Source organism: Mauremys mutica, chromosome 2 (genome assembly GCF_020497125.1).
Source record: "Mauremys mutica isolate MM-2020 ecotype Southern chromosome 2, ASM2049712v1, whole genome shotgun sequence".
NCBI lineage: Eukaryota > Metazoa > Chordata > Testudines > Geoemydidae > Mauremys > Mauremys mutica.
The window spans coordinates 24,780,874-24,801,972 of record NC_059073.1 but is presented as its reverse complement, the minus strand read 5'-3'; the positions used below and the strand labels follow the sequence as shown (position 1 = coordinate 24,801,972).

At 40.8% G+C, this 21,099-nt stretch overlaps 1 protein-coding gene across 7 annotated transcripts in view; it reads right to left on the bottom strand.

Moving 5' to 3' along the window:
- Positions 1 to 19,042, bottom strand: part of ANXA13 (annexin A13) — a 38,075-nt gene extending 19,033 nt beyond the window's left edge. Inside the window, exons 1-3 of one of the 7 annotated variants that reach the window (XM_045007437.1) lie at positions 3,376 to 3,403; positions 2,863 to 2,903; positions 1,061 to 1,136 (exon numbers count right to left, since the gene is read on the bottom strand). In XM_045007437.1, the coding sequence (XP_044863372.1) occupies positions 1,061 to 1,136; positions 2,863 to 2,880 (94 nt within the window). In that variant the 5' untranslated portion in view covers positions 2,881 to 2,903; positions 3,376 to 3,403. Of the gene's footprint in view, positions 1 to 1,060; positions 1,137 to 2,720; positions 2,753 to 2,791; positions 3,317 to 3,375; positions 3,418 to 18,978 lie in introns of those variants that run through there. The other 6 variants (XM_045007439.1, XM_045007436.1, XM_045007434.1 and 3 more) reach the window with 6 other exon arrangements.
- Between the last annotated feature and the right edge of the window lie 2,057 nt (positions 19,043 to 21,099).

Here is a 21,099-nt window from a genome sequence, read left to right as displayed (position 1 = left end):
CACCATTGTCTTTCAAGATGGATGGTTGCTACACATCGTATTAACTCGTTGTGTGCTGCAATGTGGTGGACAATTTCAATGCACATCCTAGGGTGTATATAAGTATGAACTAGATGGACATAGATAAGATGTCTTTAGGACACTAAAGGGATTCTTCGTCAGATCCTATACATCAGATTATACGTCAGGTGTACTGAGAGTGCAGTCTATCATGCTGACCAATATTGTCTCATTGTTTGCTTCCCCATCTCTATCCACCTGTTGTCTCTTGTCGTATGCTTAGCATTGCACTCATTTTCATCTCAGCACGTAAACGCTGAATAGATATGTCAGTATAGGACATGTGTATATCCCCTATTTTCAGCTATTCCTTGTAAAAAATCTGAACACCTGGCCAGATCTGGGGATAGACGTTTTGGTGCTCGGTGCCACTGCAACCTGGAGGTGTGGGAGTGTGCTTTTAATGGGGCACTTCCTAGTGAAGCTGTCATGGCTGGGGGGTTGGCCCGGCAAGAGTAGCCCCTAATATTCAGGTGTTCTAGGTAGCTGCCTTTATAGCCTACCCCTAATGCCAGTGCTGAACAATGAGATGATTTCTGTTATTGTTACTGACAGCTTGACCAGTCAGTTGCAGTGAATAAATGCCATGTTATTTCTGCTCCTTTGGGGTTAAGTAATGAGGTTAGGACACTTGTGGGGTAAATATGTATTGATTAGCCAGTGATTTACTCTTCATCAATATTAGATCCACAAGCACATTGGGGTGTAGTAATGATTCATATGTAGCTAATGACGATTAAGATTATTTTCCCCCAAGCAAATATAATAGATCATACTATGAGAGTATCTGTATCTATCTATGCACACACAGAGCAGTTGTGCTTTTGGAGTTAATAAGTGGAGTTCGATAGCTGAGAGAAAACAGAAAGGTTAACTCAAAACTGATCAAGCAGTTGTTGTGCCACAAGTGCGCGCTTGGATATACAACTTCTATAATGCAGAACTGTCCCATTGGTACCAACACAGCTAAACAACACGTTAAAAACAATAGCATTCTTACCCATCCCTTTGCAAGCTTTTTGTAGTTTCTTGGCATCCCGTTCTGCATCGAAATCATGATGGCGCCGAATGGTTGGCTAGAAAAACAGAGGCAACAGTAAGTGGAAAATAATATTACAGTGAATCCGCTGAATTATACTACATGGAATTTGGGCTAGGTTGGGTCAGATTGCCATCTGATCTTTATTCACAAATATCCCAACTCTGATGTGCTTACTCAGTTTTTACTCACTGCTTACTCAGGAAAAACTCTTATTGACTGACTTAGGTGTGTTGATCTGTAAGTAGATTATGAAAACTTTACTCACACTGGTAAGCGTTTACTCAAACAAATAGTTCCATTCAAATCAAAGGAACTAAGTGATCACCAGCATGAGAGAGGATTGCATAAACTAGCCCTGAGTGAGTTCTTCAGGATTTGCCCCACTATAAAATGGAAAATAAATACAGCCTTTCAAATACTAGTACTTTTATGGATAAGCTGGTCTCCGGCCAAAGTAGAACATGGGGGCTTGATCTTGTAACCGTTACTCATGCAGGCAGTCTTTTTCATGCAAGTAATGTTATTGATTTCAATGGCACTAGTCACATGGGTAAAGAATACTTGAATGAGAAAGAGTTAGAGCTTCAAGCTGTTAATTTGCTCTTTATGACAGTTAAAATGTAGCAGCTGATCAATATCGCCCAACTGCAGCACCATCATCCAAATGACAATGGGTAAAATTTGCAGAAGCACTTACATGACTTAGGAGCTGAAGTCCCGTGGAAACTCTGCGATTTAGACTCCTGAGTGCTTAAGTCACTTTTGAAAATGGGACATCAGTCCTAAGTCACTTAGGTGTTTTTGAAAATTTTTACCTGTTGTGTCTAATAGATTATAGTCACTGTCACATTCTTGTCCAAAGTATCAGTGTTGTCTCCACCGATCCCTTTGGTTGCTTTGGCACTCACGTAGGTGCAAGAAGCATCTTTTAGTGTTGTTCTTTTTCAAAATGGTCATGCTTAAAGATTGCTAGTTCTGATGAAAAGATTGGCAGTCCAGGATAATGAAGTGCTCTGTCCAAACAACAGGTGTGTCATAGCAGAATAAATCTCCCTACACTGCCAATCTACCTCAATGCTTTACTAAAGGAATCAGCTCTGGCCATTCAGTCCATGGTGCCTCTAGTAAGATCACCCAAAATAATTTCAATTAGTGCTAATTGTGACTTTTACATTGCTTATATTTTGGTAAAATTATCCTAATTTTTGGCTACCCTTATGAACATAGGCATTTATAACACACTATAACAATGTAACATTTCCTTCTCTAAATCTTCTTTCCTTGCTTTAGGATCACATGGTAATAAGACTTTCACCACCAGACCATTATCCTAAATCTTGATTGTAAAGTTACATGTTGTTATACAGTAGGAACAGGTATTAAATCAAGTCCAGTAATTAGTGAGTTACTTGACTAAACCTTTGAATTATTGTAAAAATAGACCCATATATAGAAATATTCATATTTTCAGTTGTGAGTTTTCATTTAAATTATTCCAATATAAAATTATATCAAAATCTGAAAGAAAATACAGTTATTGTAGCTGAACTGATGCTGTTGTATCCAAATATTTCTACTGTGAAAATACGTTTGTTATTGCTTTGATAGAATTACATACTACAGGCATAAATATTTGAATATGCACTTGAAAGTAGAAATTAAATGGTGTCCAGTTTCTTCATTCCTTACAAACTGATGTGCAGCATCTAAGTTCTCTCCCTCCAGTTGGTGATTGGAATAATTCTGAGAATAGAATTCACCTTTGTTCTTTGTAACATCAGGTTGTACAGTGGCAGCCAACCTAGACCGTGTAATGAGCATAGGTTAATGGAATAATGGCAGCTTACAATAAAATGAAAGTCTATTCTCAGTATTCCTCTCCATGACGCAAAAGCTGTAGGTGCAATGGATCTATTCATCTAAGCCATAATACACGCACAGTATCAATGCAAGAAGAGTCATATAACTTGTTCGAGTTGTCCTTGGCAAGTAACAGATTCAGTGTTCACCATGACTTATGCAGAATTCAATAGGACCCTCAGCTGGTCTCCTGACTGAATGCTTTCTGTTGTTTGCCATACAGTGTTTATTCAGCACTGTACTCTGTTCTGTATGCCATAAGCTGTCTTGTGTTAAATATTTTCAGAAAGCATTTTGGGACCCAGATTGCATTAAAGATGATATTAGATAAAAATATTTTGCTGCTAAGGTAGCGAGGGTGCCTTTCTATAGATTTTTGTAAAATGGTCACTGATAATTTCCACCAGCATTACCTCATTCTGGATGCCTCTTTTTCCAATGATCCAATAGACCATTAATACTCCATTTCCATAGTTAAATATTAAACTGTCCCAGAGCTACACACTTATGTAAATAAACTGGAGATAGACCAGATGTCTGCAGTGCACCCTTGAACTCCTCAAATTAAAACACAAGCCCTCTCTTTCAAACAGAGTTTGCATTTATATTTCTAGAGATTTTTATATACTTATCTGTCAATTCTCTATGGGCTGAATTCTGAAGTCTGTACTCAGTCCAGACTCAGATAAAATTCCCATTAACATCAGAGGTGCCCAGATATTACAGTGATGGATGTGATATAAGAACCCCTAGATAAACAAGACTGAGTAATGGCTTCATGATTCGGCCCAAGTCCATGATAACAAGCTTAACACACAGACTTTATTCCAATACTTTATTCAGTCTATAATTTAAAACATGACAGTATTATTAGAGTCTACCTTAAGCTAGGTAAGACATTAATAATTCTATCTTGCACTCATAGTACTCCTTTAATTCAGGCAGATTCCAATTTATAAACAACAGACCATATGCTCCCTACTCCATTATGCTGCGTGGAAGGAAGCAGTTTGTAGTACATTGATGCTAAAGGAGAATGGAATAAACAGTGCTGATATTAAACTATTAAAATTATTATAATTAGAATTAACATCTATTGAGATGAATGAGGCAATTCAGACCTCTCGGAGCTATTGTTTCAGGCTTCCTGCAGACTCAGGCAGACATCATGTCATTTGTTACACTTCATATTTGCAATAGATTTCTTTGCAACCATGAGGAGGAGCAATTTCTTTTAAAAAATCAACGAAGTTTTGATTCTGGAGCACAAAATGCAGCCATCAGGTAGAAGTACTAACCATTTAAGCAACTGTTCTAATTCAGCCCCTGATCTTGCCTATCTTAAACGATCTATTTTGATTATAAGACCTTTGGGGCAAGGAATATGTTTTAATCTATGATTGCAAGGCTTTGTGTAAATGCAAGGCATCTTCTAAGTGATTAATAACAATTATTAATAAAATACCATTCACCGATCATAAATAAATGATTAAAATATATATTTGTCAGATGGTAACTAGGTTTGAGTTAATTCATCTGTTCATCTGATAGATTGTAATGCTCCTATAAGGTTTGTTTCCAGTGTAGTATCCACTTCAGTCTGTGATATCTAGTTGGAATGTTATGGCCCTGATTAACCACTGCCCTGCACCTTGCAAAGTGAGGGAAAGGAGGGTGCAAAAAAAAAAAATGCCGCCAAGGCTAAGTCTACATTACAGACTTCTTCCGGTGTGTGAGGCAGTGTGATCCTGACTGACATAGCTATGGTGGCAGAAGTCCCTAGTGTAGACACAGTTATATTGGCAAATCTGAACCTTTACTGGAATAGCTTGTTTCACTTGTAGCGTTAGCATACCAGTACAAAACCAATATAGTGGCCTATACACTAGGAGAGCTTTGTAGATAAGGTATACTGGCAAGGGAGAATGGCAGTGTTATAGACTCACTTCGAACAGGCGTGACTACACAAGACATGTTGCCAGGGCTGGTGCTTCCATTAGGCGACCCTAGGCGGTTGCCTAGGGTGCCAGGATTTGGGGGGCGGCATTTTGTGCGCTCCCCACGGGGCGCACGGGAGCTTCCGGTTCCGCTCCTGTCGCGCCGCCGAAGAAGGACCTTCTGCCGACGTGCCGCGGAAAACAGCGGCAGGCAATTGAGCAGCTCAATGACTGCCGCTGTCGCCTGCGGCATTTCGGTGGAGGGTCCTTCTTCAGCGGCACAATGGGAGTGGAACTGGAAGCTCCCGCGCGCCCTGTGGGGAGCGCACAAAATGCCTCCTCTCGAATTCTGCCTATGGCGCCAGAAACCCTGGCGCCGCTCCTGCATGTTGCAGTGACGAATCAGGCCCCAAGCCTGAAAGTTGTAAAGAATCTGGCTAGCACAGATAATAAAATGCTAATTAAGAGGCAATAAAATAAAATAACATAAAAGGTAATAAAAGAAAAGGCCCCAGTTAGGATACTATTCATCTTGCTTGTTCTTCCCAAGATATGGTGTTTCTGACTTGGCAGCATGCCATATCTGAGACACCAGCAGCTGCATGCCTCTTCTCAAATGGGAGTGTATAGAAATACTGTTATTCTAAATAGTCCTTATCTATAACAATTCTGCTAGGGAATGCTGATCTGGGCTTTGCCATTTTGATGGGACTGAGTTTTTTAAATTATTTCTTTCTTTGAAAAAGATAAATTGTCAAACCATCTGGCTGTCTACGATATTTAGAAGGCTCTCATCATCTTGCAGTTGGAATTTTCAACTCTGAAATTTTCAAAAATATTTAGGAAAAGCTGGTCTCAATTCTTCACTGTCCCTAAGCAAGGCTCCTAGGTATGGGGAGGTGGTTAGAGAACCAGTCATGTCTCCTTGATTCTTAGTGGCTTGACTGCAGCTAAGTTAAAGGAAGAGGGGGGGCACCTTTAACTTACACTGCTGGTAGAAAACTTTCCACCAGAAAATAATTGGGCATAGCAGAGTCCTGCCCTGACACATCCCCTCCCTGCCCCCAACATGTGGTGCAGCTCTAGCAGAGGAGGCCGCAGATCTCTGCAGCATCTGGCCCAGTGTATCCAGAAGCCTGTGTCAATTGTGCAGCTCACTCCTGATGGGGAACATTCCCTCCCGTAAGTAGTCCCAAGGAAGAGTAATTGCTCCTCAACATCAGTGAAGCTTGCACAATCTAGCCTGAAATGTTTGTTAGGAAAGAAAATCCTTCCAGTGCCTAGAATTCAATAAACCATGAACCAGTCAGGGCTTCTATGATCATTTGTCCGAGCTCTGTTCTCATTTACAATTCAAAAGAGTTACTTCAAGTGGTTTCACATTTACTTCCATGTAACTGAGGACAGAATATGATCAAGCAACTCAAGAAATGTTGCTAGTGGTTCATGGTTTATTGAACTATCTGGGCTGATTCTCCACTGCCTTGTACTTTTTTGTAGTCATTTTCACCTGGGAAAGAGAGAGGAAAGTGGTTGTAAAATGCTACCATTCTGATTTGTCGTGGTTTTGCTCCCTCTTTTCACTTATACTGTAAATGTCTACACAAGGTACAAGGCAGCTGAGAATCTGGCCTAACATAGTTAGCTAGATTTTATTTTTAATTGACAGCTGTGTCATTTCATCTTTCAACGGCTTTTAGGCATGTGGCTTGTTAATATGTCTTGACTGCTAATAAATTATTTCATGGAGAGTTGACACAACATGAGTTTGCTAATGAGGGTCAGAATATGTTTTTTTTTTCCTGTACCAATTCCATGGACGTAGAAATCTATTGATTCTCAGTTCTCATTGTGCTGCGACCCCCTTCTGAGCTTCGGTTTCAGTCCCGGATGGAGGGGCTTGGGTGTCGGCTTCAGCTCCAGGTCCCAGCAAGTCTAATACTAGCCCTGGTGATCCCATTAAAATGGGCTTGCGACCCACTTTGGGGTACCGACCCACAGTTTGAGAACCGCTGGCCGCTGCACTAAAACTTTAATCTTTAAATCACAGTAAATCATTAACTAATTCATCCTGGGAATACCCTTTGAGTGACAAATCATCAGATGGGAAATCTGAGACAGAGGTTAGGTGAACTGCCCAGGCCAACAACTGAGTCAGCTGCAAAGCTGGGAACGGAAGTCAAGAGTTCCTGGCTCCAAGTCCCATGCATGCACACTGACAAGACATTCTTCTTCTGCATGGTAGCCCTCCTAAAGTCTTATTGCTTCCTATACTCTTGATATAACAGATAGGTATTCCTCACCCCATGGAAACACACATCAGCCCAGTAGATAGTACTAAAGAAATCTTCACAGTGCTCACTAACCTAAAGTGACTGAAGTCTGAAGATGAGTCACTTGAGTCACCATGGCTCTTACACAACTCATGACTTTGTACACATTCACTTAAAACAACATGAGTAGAGTCATTGCTTCATTTATGACATTTTTATGGCTATTACTAGATTAGATAATCATGTCCTGCACTGTTGCAGTTTTGTTGGGGCAATAATACTTTGTTGACAGTGTGAGAACATATCAAGAGTATCAGATCATCAGATTACAGGCATGTTTTCCAGTGGGAATTTTTTTCACGCTGTTCTAAATGGCCCAGGACAATACAACTATTAATGAGTTTTGGGGAATAATTACAACATGGATTGTGCTTGACCTAGTTACAGAATTGTTAACATTTGTGGCGTGGATGGGACATAATCATGTCATCATAACTGGACTATGCCTTGGACTGGCCAGTTTCACCTTTGAACTTTAGTCTAGTTAGGCCCTCTCCACACTACAAATAAGAATAGTTTATTTGAAGCACATTTATGTTCTCAATTAGCAATTTGATTCTCAGTTAGTTATCTGAAAAGATGGGTTACCCCTGAGTGTACTTAGCAAAAATGTCATATATCCAAGTATGAAATCTGCCATAAATGCAGGAAATAGAATGCAATAAACAAGTGAAACCACATGAGATTCCCGGTCATCCTTCATCCAAGGTTGGCACAGATCATTTGAATTGAATGGGATAGATTGCCTCTTATCAGTGGTCGAAACTGAGCTGTTGCACAGCACATCCAGTAACAATTTACTAACACATTGTAAATCGGTTTACTTGCCATGGGATTTCAGATGGGTCAATAACAGATAATGACCCACAATACTCAGTGAATCATTTTAGGTATTCTCTTTGATCTATCAATTCAAGCATGTATGTCAAGTCTTATGATGAAAAACCAAATGGGTTGGCAGAAAAAAATTGAATAAAAAATAAAAGCTCTGACAGATTCAAGGGATCTATACTTAGCATGGTTAATATTGCAACACACTTCATCTGTGTAGACACTTATGGCATAGACTCAAATTTGGGACCAAAATCTAACAAGTTTCTTGAGCTAATGACAATAGCTTTGAAGTACTTACAAAAGAACTACAGATCAGGAAACTAGAACAGAAGAAACACAACCAAAAAAAAGTGACCCCTAATGCAAAAGAGAGGGAGCGAGTTAGATTTCCAACAAAAAGTACCTTGTAACATATCAAAATAACAACTATTTTTATCCATCCACACCTTCAAGTTTAGCGAGGTCACACAGGCGAAACAGAAGACAATGGAACAGCAATATCTAGAATGCTAATGACGACGATCGTGCACTGACAGAAATAACACATGCTCACTTAGTCATTGACAGTGTACAGCACCAGGAGCAGCAAACTCAGGCTACTGCAGAAGGAAGTTTTGAGAACCAGTGCCCATGTGATGAGAGAGCCACTGAGGTTTGGAGGTCATAGCTATTGGCAGATGTTTAATAAGCATTGGAATAATCCTCTCACATATTAGAGGGGCTCAGGTGTTTTATCCTGACCTTCATCCTCGACAGCTGCTTTTGAGTGCTTTATTAACTGGCTGCCTTACTTTCTGGTTGGTTTTGGTTGATATATTTTATTTGCATTTCACTTTAGGGAAATAAAAAAGGAATATGTAACTGTAACCACTCGAATCAGTGTATAGTGACCCCAGCCATCTGATGGGAGTGTTACCTTTTATAAACCTGACCAATTAATGTGAGTGATGTTAGTCTTTTACCAGTACTTTTATGTGCCACATACATTTAATCATTATTATTATCTGCTGTGCTACTACCGCCTTTCATTGCCCCGTGGACTGTTAGGATATGCCTGACACATTAGCAACAGAGCAGATATATGCATGTTCAACTGGAATACGTGGAAGTAGTTAGAGAAGAGAGATAAAATAAAAGCCTTTTACAATTGTTGGGCCAATTCCACTCTCAGTTTCAGAGGTACAACTCTGGTTGAAGTCAAAGGGGCTGTGTCAAGAGTCTACAACAGGGAACAAAAGGCTAATTTTTAATAGAATTCTAAGCAAACAATTTCACTAACAAAACAAATCAGTCTTTATGGCTAAAAAAAAAAGAACTGTCATTTTCATAAAACTAAGCACAGGAAAAAAACCCTAGGAGACCACCTCAGAAATCCTGGAAATTGGCACAGAAAATAGTATTTATAGTCACAGGTTTGCAGTATGTTTCATTGTAGCCCATCCATCAGTTTAAGGATCCAAAGTCCTTCAACACATGTCCCAAGTACAGACAATGAACCAGTTCTCTTACTAATCAGCAATCCTGGAAATCTGCAGGGTTTCCTTTTCTCTGTCCATAACCACATAACATACTATTAATATTATGTAATAATACACAGTAATATAATTGTTAATACAATAACAACCAGGAATTAGGTGCTAATCTAATTAGTAAAGTTGTGTACAATACATTGTGCTCTCAGAAGACAACCTTTAGCAAATCAATGCCCACATGATTAATTATTAATTGGTGCATACGTACATGGGATTAATTATTCACTGTAACAGAAGCTTCTAATGAGCTGTAATGTAACTGAAAGCGAAGGTTAACTAGACCAACAGTACTGAATAGAGAAAGAGGAGGCATTGTGTTAAATCTTGAATTCTTAATATCCCATACCGTCACATGGGAAGTGCTAACACCCTGTGTTATCAGGATGAACTTTAAAGCTTTGTCTAGAAGGGATAGTTTGAATGATCAATAGCATAACTGATGTGACTCATACTTCCTTTCAGGTTCTTGAGTTAAGAGTAAAATGCAAAATGAGACTGTTCTCTCTGAAGTCTGGCACATTTTAAAATACAGGATGAAAATGTTATACCATGTCCTCCTAGCCTTATCAGGAAGCTCATCTGTCAGCCCAGAACTAACTCGGGGTTCATTTCCCTGTAACAGAAATTGTGTTAAACCTGCTTTTACTCTAGCTTGGGCCCTTTGAACCATGGCAGTCATTGGACCATATCTAAAGCCATAAATCAAATGGGATAGTCCTTTCATTTTTAAAATATCTGAATAGAAAATGTATCCCATTCCTTCTCACAATGTACATGTGATTGGAATGAACAGAGATGAATGACACATTGCCTACAGCTTTGTGACATCTGGAGGGGTAATAGGTGACTGAGTCAGAAAGTGCTTGGGCTCCAGAATGTTAACCAGTAGAGGCAGAAAACAGCTGGAGCCCACTTGATTACCTTCATGGGGAGAAAATACAAGGTCCTAAAGGTCTCTTGGCTCTAGCGGAGAAAGGCAGAACAAGAACAAGTGGCTGGAAGTTAAAGCGAAACAAACAATGAAAGGCAGCAGGAACACAGCAGATAATAATAACGATCCTTGGCACCTTCATGCAACTTGCAGTCCTGATTTAACTCTCCCACTCACCAAAAGGGCCATTCACTTGACTTGGTCTTCACAAGCACTGCTCTCTGCAATATCTCTTTTGCTAGGTTCCCCTCTCCAACTATCACCTGGTCACTTTCAGCATCCACCATTAGCAAACCCCTCCTCCCCCCTCATGCCCTGTTGTTCAGCCTTTCCATGACTTTCAGTCCATCAGCACTGATGACTTCTTGTCTGCTCTGAGTCCCCTCCTCCTGGCCCTTTCTTCCCTTTCTTACATGGTTGTTTATTCTCTGCATGTTCCACTCTCCTCTGCCATTGACTCTTTTGCCCCCTTTCTCAGGTCTGCGCTCCCAGCCCCCAGGCCTCACTCATCCCCAACATCCTCTTCCTCTGTTTCTGCTCTCACGCAACAGAGCCTCTGTGGTGGAAATCCCATGACCAGGCTGACTTCCTCTACTACAGATTCATTCTCTTGTCCTTCAACTCTGTCATCTTCCTAGTTAAACAACTCTACATCTCCAACTTAGTTGAATCACATGCCTGCAATCCCAGCTGCTTTTTCATCCCATTGATTCACTCCTCAAACACTTCCCTCCTCTTGCGTCCATGTCTCTCTCTCCACACAAGCTCTCGCCTATGTCTTTCAAAAGAAAATAGACAAAATATAACATACCTTTCCCCCTCCCCTCAGCTTGCCTTCTCTTCCTCTCCTACAACTCTCTCCTTCTTCTCCCCATCACAGATACAAAAGCTTCCCATCTGCTTTCCTCCTCTAAGCACTTCACTTGCCCCTGAGATCCCATCCCATGCCATTATCTGATCTACCTTGTGATGGAGAGTTTCAAAGCATGATGTTTTTGTCCATCTTGCTGATGTGGCTAAGAAGCATGCAATACTGCTTTTGAATATAGTGAGCAACTGAAAGAAGGCCAGATCTTTTTGAGATCATGACATTACACACAAAGCCAAATCACTTTGTGCTCAGGATTTGACACCAACAGTGCATAAGGAATGTTTCTAGTTGCTCCAAGTCTGTCTGTAAGAGCATCTAGGTTTTGAACTCATAGAAATACAGGTAGTACACAGGCTTGATAGATCTGGAATTTTGTCTCATCACAAAGTTGTTGCATCCATAAGCAAGACATAGAGCTCATTCAGGAAGTGGCAAGACCTATTCGTTGAAGAACATCCAGTTTTCTGTGACAATTTGAACTCTGCTTGCAGCCTAGGTAGCTGAATGCATTAACACTCTCCATGGTACTAAGCCCTATCTGCACTGGGGGTTCTGATGCTCCAGTTTTGAGGTTCTGGACTTTGGTCTTCTGCCATGAGATTTTGATCCCATATCGTGGTGGCATCTTGGAGACCTGAGCTGAGAAGGCAAGGGCTGAAATTCTCTGACTTCTCCACAAACAAGGTAGTGTTGTTGGTGTAATCTTAGTCAGTGAACACTTCTTGACCCACCTTGATTGTGACGTGTAGAAGAGCAAGTCCTTATATCCATTTGATAGCTCAACAGAATAATGCAGGGTGAGAATGCATCTCTGATGCACACCTGAGGCTGTAGAAATGAGTTGAAAGCTCTGAACCAATGCATACTCTTGCACGAGTACTGGTGTGAAGGTCATGGAAAAGTTTTAGCAGATCATTTGGAACACCAACTCCTTTCAATGTGAACCAAAGTGCTGACCTATCAACCAAATCAAAAGCTGCTTTGAGATACAGTAATATATGCCACATGAAGCGGGCAGTTAAATTCTCAGTGCAGCTCAACAAGAAGCTGGAGGGTAAGGACAGTGTCCATTATTGACTGCCCAACAGTGAAACTTGATTGCTGTAGACAATGATGTCTGTTGAGAAGCAGCTGCATCATATCGAGCAGAATGTGAGGAAAGACCTTTCTTGGGACCAATAACAGTGAGATCAACCTGTAGTTGCCACACTCGGTGCAAGATACTTTGAGCTTATACAGGGACGCTGCCATCTTTCCATTCTGCTGGGTTAGAAGGGACCGTAAGGATCATCTTGTCTTACCCCTGCCAAGATGCAGAATTTGTTGTGTCTAAACCATTAGACTTAATCAGCTCTTCCTTTGCTCTTTTCCAATCAGCATACCTATAATTTTTCTTTGTTTGGCTAGTTTTCTCTTTTCTTGTTACACACTGTGGCAGACAGCTACATCTGCTTCCCATAACGTTCAGAGCAATATATCACCGTATCTGAATGCCATCCCCCATCTGTCATGCAGACTGCCACTGATTATATCAAAATACATATTGTTAAGGCTGTTTTATGCCTAATAACAGCAGCTGCACATCAGCAACTGATACTATCAGGCACTATAGAGGCAATGAAAAGGCCTTGCATATGAAATGTACAGTAGATACAAAGTACAGTTACCATATAGATACCTCTTCTGTTACTCCTCAACAATTCTAGCTGCAACTGAAAATTTCCTAAAAATAACCAGGTGCAAATAAACTTTTTAAAATTTGTGAGTAAACTGCAGTTAATTAGCCCTTTTAACGAGGTCAAAATATACTTATGTGTTATTTAACTTTTCAGAATAAAAAGTGCCCATATACAGGCCGAGAGCCCTGACCTTTATTTAGAACTGCAAAATTAAAATACACATCTGAATCAGCCTCGCTCCTGCTACAAAGCAGCAGCTGCTAATATAAAATATGAATATTTTGCATTTATTCACCCATCGTCATTTCAGCTTGGCACCCATGTCACCCTACTATAACAATCAATAAAAAATGTTTATCATTTTTCACTCATTTAATTTTATATTGTACAGCTCAAGTTTGACCGAATACAGTCCTGGAATATTAAATTCCACCGATACAGCAGGAAAGCATTATTTTTGTATCAATATTATTCACTGGAAGTCACCTTGTGGGGTAGGTAGAATTGTGTGGCTCCAGAACTGTAGCTTTCATTACTGAATGACATGTTTTTAGGTCAAACACAAACCAAGGCCACAGATGAAGGGCTTTATTCACCTAAAAGTAAGTTTCATTTCAGTTACACTAGGGATGAATTTGGCTTCTTTAATTTTGCTGATCATTTGATCATAATACAGCATATGATGAGCCACTAGTGATGCTAACCACCATGAAGCATGTTTTCAGATTCAACTGACATTGTTTTAGGGAAGTGTATTACTTCTGGGGGAATTCTGCGCCACTGCGCATGTGCAGAATTTATGTCCCCCACAGATTTCTTTGCTTCCCTGCAGAAAAATGACTCTCTGATAGGGAAACCACAAGAGCGGTCATGCGAGCCTCCCCAGCAGTATGTTTTGGGTGCCCAGGGCAGCTGTCAGAGAGGTAAATCATTGTGTGGCAGGGGGCTGGGCTGGTGGCTCCTACCCTGAGCGAGGCTCAGCTGCTAGTCCTGGCTAGGCTGGGGAGGATGGGACTTCCTCTTCCATTGCATAGCATCCGGGGCTATGTCATACTCACCCCCAGATTTCTTCCCCAGCTGTAGGAAGCTCTGCAAACTCCCCCCCCTGCACTTCCTGCACCCATCACTGCAGGTGGAGGGATCACTGTATGGGAAGCTGCTCCCCAATCTGAACAAACCCCAGGCATCCAGACCCCCTCATACCCAGGCTCTCTGGTCAAGCCTCAGACACCCTGCACCCAGAACCCCCCATGATGAGCCCCACTTCCCCTGCACCTAGACCATCCCAACGAGCCACCTGCAATCAGTGTGCAGAATATTTAATTTAATTTTTTTTGGCACAGAATGCCCTCAGGAGAAGTGTATTCTATCACCTTTTCTACATCAGCACATTTTTCCTCTCTTTTTTGAGCAAAGGTGCAACTGCACCACTCTTAGAGCTAGAGCAGACTAAGCTTAACTGATTTCACTACTGTATCAAGAATTCTTCAAAGACTTATATATATTATCTCACCTCAGACCTGGATCCTGTATCTTGAGATAGTGCTGTAAAAGTTTGAGTCTTGTCTACACAAACACCTAAACCAATACTGGCTCCAGTGTACCACAGCTGCAAATGTGGAGACCCAGTCTCTGGGGCTGTAGTGCTGAATGTCTAAGGTATGTCATAATATTTTAGTTATTTTAAGAGAACGGCACCAGATGGTGGCAGCGGCACAGCAAGGCAAGGTTACATTTAAACAGAAGCTGTTAACATTTTTGAGGCCTCAAAATTAGCGTTTAGACACTTATTACCCCCCAAGTTCCCTTCCTCCCCCACCCCAAAACAGAAAAACCTTTAATTTTCATGTACTGTTTGTATGTCACTTTTTAAGCTGCTGGGGTGATTTTCAGTTTCAAAGTGTTCCCCTGCAGGGTGTTCCACCCAAACATTGTGTGAGAAGCATTAGTAACCCATCTCAGCATCACTCACCACTCTACCTAAGTAGGAAAAGGAGCAGTGTATATACTAGACAAGTGGGCCCCATGGAAGGAACCAAAATCTGTCATTAGTTCTCTCCCAACCTCCCATGGCTGAACACGAATCTATTGCACCTCCTGCTGAGATTGGGTATCTGGCCAGCAACTGTCATTGAATATCACCTGTTCCTAGGAAAGGAGGCAACAAGAAGCTACTGTTGGGCTCTGTGAGAAAACAAAACACAGCAACAAGCCTCTCACTGCAATAAATAATATTTACATTCAGCAGTGGTCCCTACAGGGTTATAATTCAGGAGGAGTACGTAAAGCACTCATAGGCAATGCAAAAGTCCATGTGATGTTTATAAAATTCTGCATTAGTCTCTGAGGAGAACCTCCAGACTTATCTGCCAGAGTCCGGAGGCAATCCCTGCTTGGTACTTGGATGTTTTCAAACCACCTGTCCTGTGCCAGACTCACCCTTTCTTTTGTGTTGCTTAGAGCCCTCCCTGACTGAGGAAGGCAATTAGTCGGAATCTGAGACTTTATGAGATTCTCAAAAAACAAATCAAATTAAAAATGAATCACTCTCCTTCCCCAAATTATCCAAAGGCACCAATATTCATTAGGAAAAATAAAATATATAAGATCTGGAGTTTCTCGGCTAAGGCATTTTTGAGAGATGACATTCGATGACAAAGTTAACCCAATTTTACAAAAGTGAAAATGCCTCAGCTTTGCAAACTGTCATATCATATGAAAGCCTTTTCAGATTATCCTGAAATCTTCCCCAAAGCACCTCTCCTGGCAGCAGACCATGCATGCAAAATTTTAGACTGATTGATTCCATTTGGTGTATTCAGTGTTGTTTTAGCCATCCCAGGATATTAGAGAGACTAGGTGGGTGAAGTAATATGTTTTGTTTGACCAATCAAAGATATCTCACCCACCTAGTCCATCTGATTCCATTTGGGGCAATTAAGAGGGAAATCAAAATTACAGATAGGATTGAGGGTACAAGATTGCAAAGGGAGGAAACAGTTATAGACTTTGAACCTTCCGAAGTATGGGAGTGTTCTGATCCAGGGTTTCGGTCAATTGCAGAAGCAGGAACCAGATCCTGTTCAGAGAGTGAAACCTGACTGAAGTCTAAAGATTTGGGATCTGGAATTGTGATTCAGGCCCGCATGCTCGGGGTTCAGCTGACCGCCATATTTGGGGTCGGGAAGGAATTTTCCTCCAGGGCAGATTGGCAGTGGCCCTGGAGGTTTTTCGCCTTCCTCCGAAGCATGGGGCAGGGGTCGCTTGCTAAAGGAGTGGGTAGATCGGCTTATGTGGCCTGCAGCTTGCAGGAGGTCAGACTAGATGATCATAATGGTCCCTTCTGATCTTGAATTCTATGAAACCATTCTATGAAACCATTTATAGCCCAAATTAGATTTATGAAAGAAAGCTAGTCTCTAGAGCTGGTTCAAAATTTTTCACTGAAACTTTTTTTTGATGAAAAATGCCCTTTTTGTAAAGAATGACATGTTTTGAAAAAAAATTATTTTGGACCCCCCCGTCTGAAATTAAGTATTTTGATAACATCCTGTTTCAATATTTTTGGAATTGAATGTTTCAGCTTTTATTTTCAAAATGAAATTCATTGTTTTTTTATATTTAAAAGAGGTTTAAGAAGTTAAAGGTTGAAATCAGAACTAATGTTTTGATTTTATGGAAACAAAATGTTTTGATTGACCCCAAACTAATTTTTTTTTAGAATTTCATTTTGTGGGAAATTTCAGCTTTTTTTTGGCTTTGTTCTGTTTCACAATGGAAAAACTATTGGAAATCATGGAATTTCCTGCAAGATGGAAAATCAGGTTCCTGCTCAGCTTTATTAGTCTGAACCGTAACTAAAGAGAGAGAATAATGCATAATGCAGAGTCCAAAATAGCCAGTCTTAGGCAAGTACATGTGCTGCACCCTCATAACAAAATTGCTTACTGGCTCATTTGCTGAAAAACTGGGGCCCCCTACTGTTGGATCCCGCACTTTTCCTGTAAAGTTGTACGACTTGCTCTGGGGATTTAAAACACACAACACACAAAGCATGAATGAAAAATATTGTGGTGAAATGTAGAAATAGGAGAAGAACAAACTTCTTGCTTAAAACCTTTTATTTAGGGCTACAGATTATGAGGGTGTATCAGAAGTGGTTCTCAGAACCAGGAGTTGAGCATATTTCCAAGATTAGTTCTAATCTCCTGAGGCCAAATCCCAAGGGAAGCTGAGCCCCTGCATTTCCCACTGGTGTAAATGTGCCAAGTCTTGAGGTCCTTAAACTTCTTGCATCCAAAGAAGTGGGTATTCACCCACGAAAGCTCATGCTGCAAAACGTCTGTTAGTCTATAAGGTGCCACAGGATTCTTTGCTGCTTAAACAATGTGGGTATTCTACTGTTCCTACTGACGTCAATGAGAGTTTTTCCAATGACTTCAAATGGAGCAGGATCAGCCCTTTGAGGCTCACCTCACTCAGGAGAAATTGACGTGATCTGCCCTTACATGGGTGCGCAGGGGTCTGTGTGCGGGGAGGAGACAGGGTGTGTACAAGAAGCCTCCCTGCCCTAGCCTTGTGCTGCCCATGCAAAAGCTGATCCAAATAGCAGGCCCTATGAGCAAGGGCTGCTTGCTTCTTGTTCCGCTTGGGGAACAAATGGCCCAGAAAGGAATGGGGAGGAGGTGGAGGGGGCATTTACCTTTTCCCAAGATTCTTACACAAGCCTTCAGAGTGGGACCGACACACCAGAGCAGCAACCTGCACTTCCTAATGGCCCTGATTCACAATCTCTCTTCGTGCAGTGCACAGTCTAGGGAACAGATGTTTGACTGAGAAAATAATGAGTAAAGACCTCAAGATATGGCTCTCTGGCAGCGGCAGGTGCTCAGTGCTTCCTGGGATATGGCTCTTTTATCAGTGTTTAACTTAACTCTATCAGAATACACAGCAGCAAAATAAATGTGCTAATTTGTGAGTTTCAAAAATATAAATACAAACCATATTACCTTTTTATTACAATACAAGTTGCTTAAATGACAGATGTACTGAGCACTTGCAGCTCCCATTGAAGTTATTTGAACATTATAGAATCATAGAAAGGTAGGGCTGGGAGGGACCTCAAGAAGTCATCTAGTTCATTCCTTTCCCTTATTAAGGCAGGAACACCTGTAGGTTCATCCCTGGCAGGTGTTTGTCTCCTCTGTTCTTAAAAACCTCCAGTCATGGGGATTCCACAACCTCCCTTGGTAACCTATTCCAGTACTTAATTATCTCTGTAGTTAGAAAGTTCTTCCTACTATTCAACTTAAATCTCCTATGTTGCAGATTAAGCCAATTACTTCTTGTCCTACCTACAGTGGACAGTACCTAAATGTGCATTTAGATGTCTAATATTAGGAATCTAAACATGGATATTTTGGCAGAAATTCTCTCAGTCAAAACCCTACAGCAATCCTAAGGTCAGGTCCTGCCGTGAACAGCGCAGTTCTCAGAGCACTTGTAGATGACTACTTAGTCACCCAATGACAAACTTAGCCAAAATTTGAAAATGTTGGCTTCTGTCATTGGAGATGTTGTCCTAGATCCATATGGAGTTATTTTAGCAAGTACGTACACAAGGTCACAGGTTCCTTAACACACTGTTTACTGCGTTTTTTAAAATCCTACAATACCACCCCTATTTAACTGTGTTATAGTCACTATTAAAACACTCAGAATCTATATTACAATTGTAGTTTTATACAGATTTGCATTGATGTAAATATTATCAGGTACACACAACAAAGTCACAATACATTTAAAAACATACTTCCTATTTGAAATCCTAACTGAAAGATATATTATTGCATATAAACAGATAGTGCGCAAATGCAATCCAAGTGAAGTAATTACTTACGTGAAAGTTGCCCATTTTCGCTTAGCTTGAATGCGTGGAGGATTCAACTGCTTTGTTGTTCAATAAGATAAGTATTTTCAATAGCTGAGTCTTATTATAGCTTCCAAGTATGATCCCTGCCCTGAGAGTTCCTGGATTAATAAATAACTTTTGACATTATCGTAATTTGAGTCATTTATAGATGGGCGTGTGTACATCAATGTAAATGGACTTTATTTTCTTAAAAGTTTAGCAGTTAATCCTGCAAGGTGTTAGAGTTTGGATGTGCCTTTCAGGAGGCAATCAGCACCTTCTGGGATGGGGGCATTAGTCACACCGTTTAAAAAAAATTATTATTTAAAATATATGATTATGGCAAGTGTCAATATGTGATTTCTAAACATTTTAAAAGGGATGATTCCTGCTCTGAGTTCATAGTGGGCTTGACCCAGTGAAATGCAAAGCACCCTAGGCCCCAATTGAATTTATGATCAATGATCTTAGATTGATTTAAGTTTACAGGAGATTCTAAAATAGTAACCAAAACCAAATTCACTGCATGTAACAGAATGCGTTACTGACTCTAGTAGTATCATTGGGAACCTCAGTAGTTTATTTAATGTTCAGTGTGCTCATTCTTAAAATGCCAGGGCACGTTTTAAAGATTTAGTCAGCTATCAGTACACTGTGGCATATTCTGTAAAGACTTTAATGATGTTTGAATGCACTCAAAAAGTTGAGTGAATTGTGACAATGAACATTTGTGTCCAGAATTTAATAATCTATGGCAATCTATCTTTGAAGATATACAATAGATTGTAATATATTTTCCTCTTTGCTCATTTCAAAGAACACCTTTAACACCTGGCATTGCATGAGCGATTTAGCAGATCCCCACTTCTGCCTCAATATTTTTCAGAGCTCCTCTCAAAGTGATCCGGCACCCATTAAGTGGGGGAGCAGAATGGGGAAGAAAAGCACTGAACTTAATTACTGAACTATAGGTGAATATTCCAGGTTCGAACGCACTCACTGCACTGCTAATTGCTCCAGATTAAGTACAGCCTATAAGGCCATTGATTTCATTGGTGTCAGCAGAATGCAGCAGCACAGCGAGTAAAATGGAAGACCAGTCACAAGTGGATTAAAATAACCAGTGGATCGACTCATATAAGGCTATGTTGTGCATGCAAATACCCATTTTGAATGTGTACACATGGTATTAGCATGCAAAATTACCAGGCTGTGCACTATACCTGAAGTCATTTTGTGGATTTAGTTTACATGGCGATGCTTGAAAATTTTGCCATATGATTAACAACAGATAAAGGATTATGAGATTCTACCTGGGATCCAGCAGACAAGAGGACTGACTCCATGCTCAAGGCTCTGAAGCCATATCTACACAGGTGTAGTGCTCAAACTGTTGGGACGGGGGTATTGTTGGTCTCTCTACTCTCATCCTCTATGATGGCATGCACCAACTAATTTCCTATTTTTATCCAGTAGCAGTGGAATGTGAAGGGCTGATATAATTCATATAACCACCTCTACCTGCCAAGTTCAAGCAGTGGACGAGTGGGACTGATTTAATGAGGCTGAGGGCAACATAGAGCTACGGGTTTATAATATGGAGCCCTATAAATAGTACTCCTGGGGGGAATTCTGTGCCACTGTGCAATGCAGAATTTTGCAGAAATCAACGTGCACGCAGAATTTCCTACCCCGACCCAGAAATGGGTTGCAGTGCTGCTAGCCACCACTAGGGGCCACTTGCACATAGAAGACACTGCTGGGGGGAGGGAGAGGGAGCTAGAGGGTTCTTGGCAGCTGCAGTTCCCAGCATGCCCTGAGGGAAGGCGAAGGTGGTGTGCAGGAAACTCTGTGCAAGCCTGGGACCAAGCATCAGGCTGTTTCTCCTTCTGAATTCCTGGGCTTGGGGTGGGGAGAGCGGGTGTCTGACAGGTATTTTGAAATCAATTACCAAAATAATTGAAACTGGCATGATTATGTAGTGTTATTTTGACAAAATGTGCAGAATTTTGCAGAAATTTTAATTTTTTTAGTGCAGAATTTTTAATTTTTAGGCACAGAATGCCCCCAATAGGACTCTCTGCAAGGCAGAAGAGGGGTAAGTGAGGT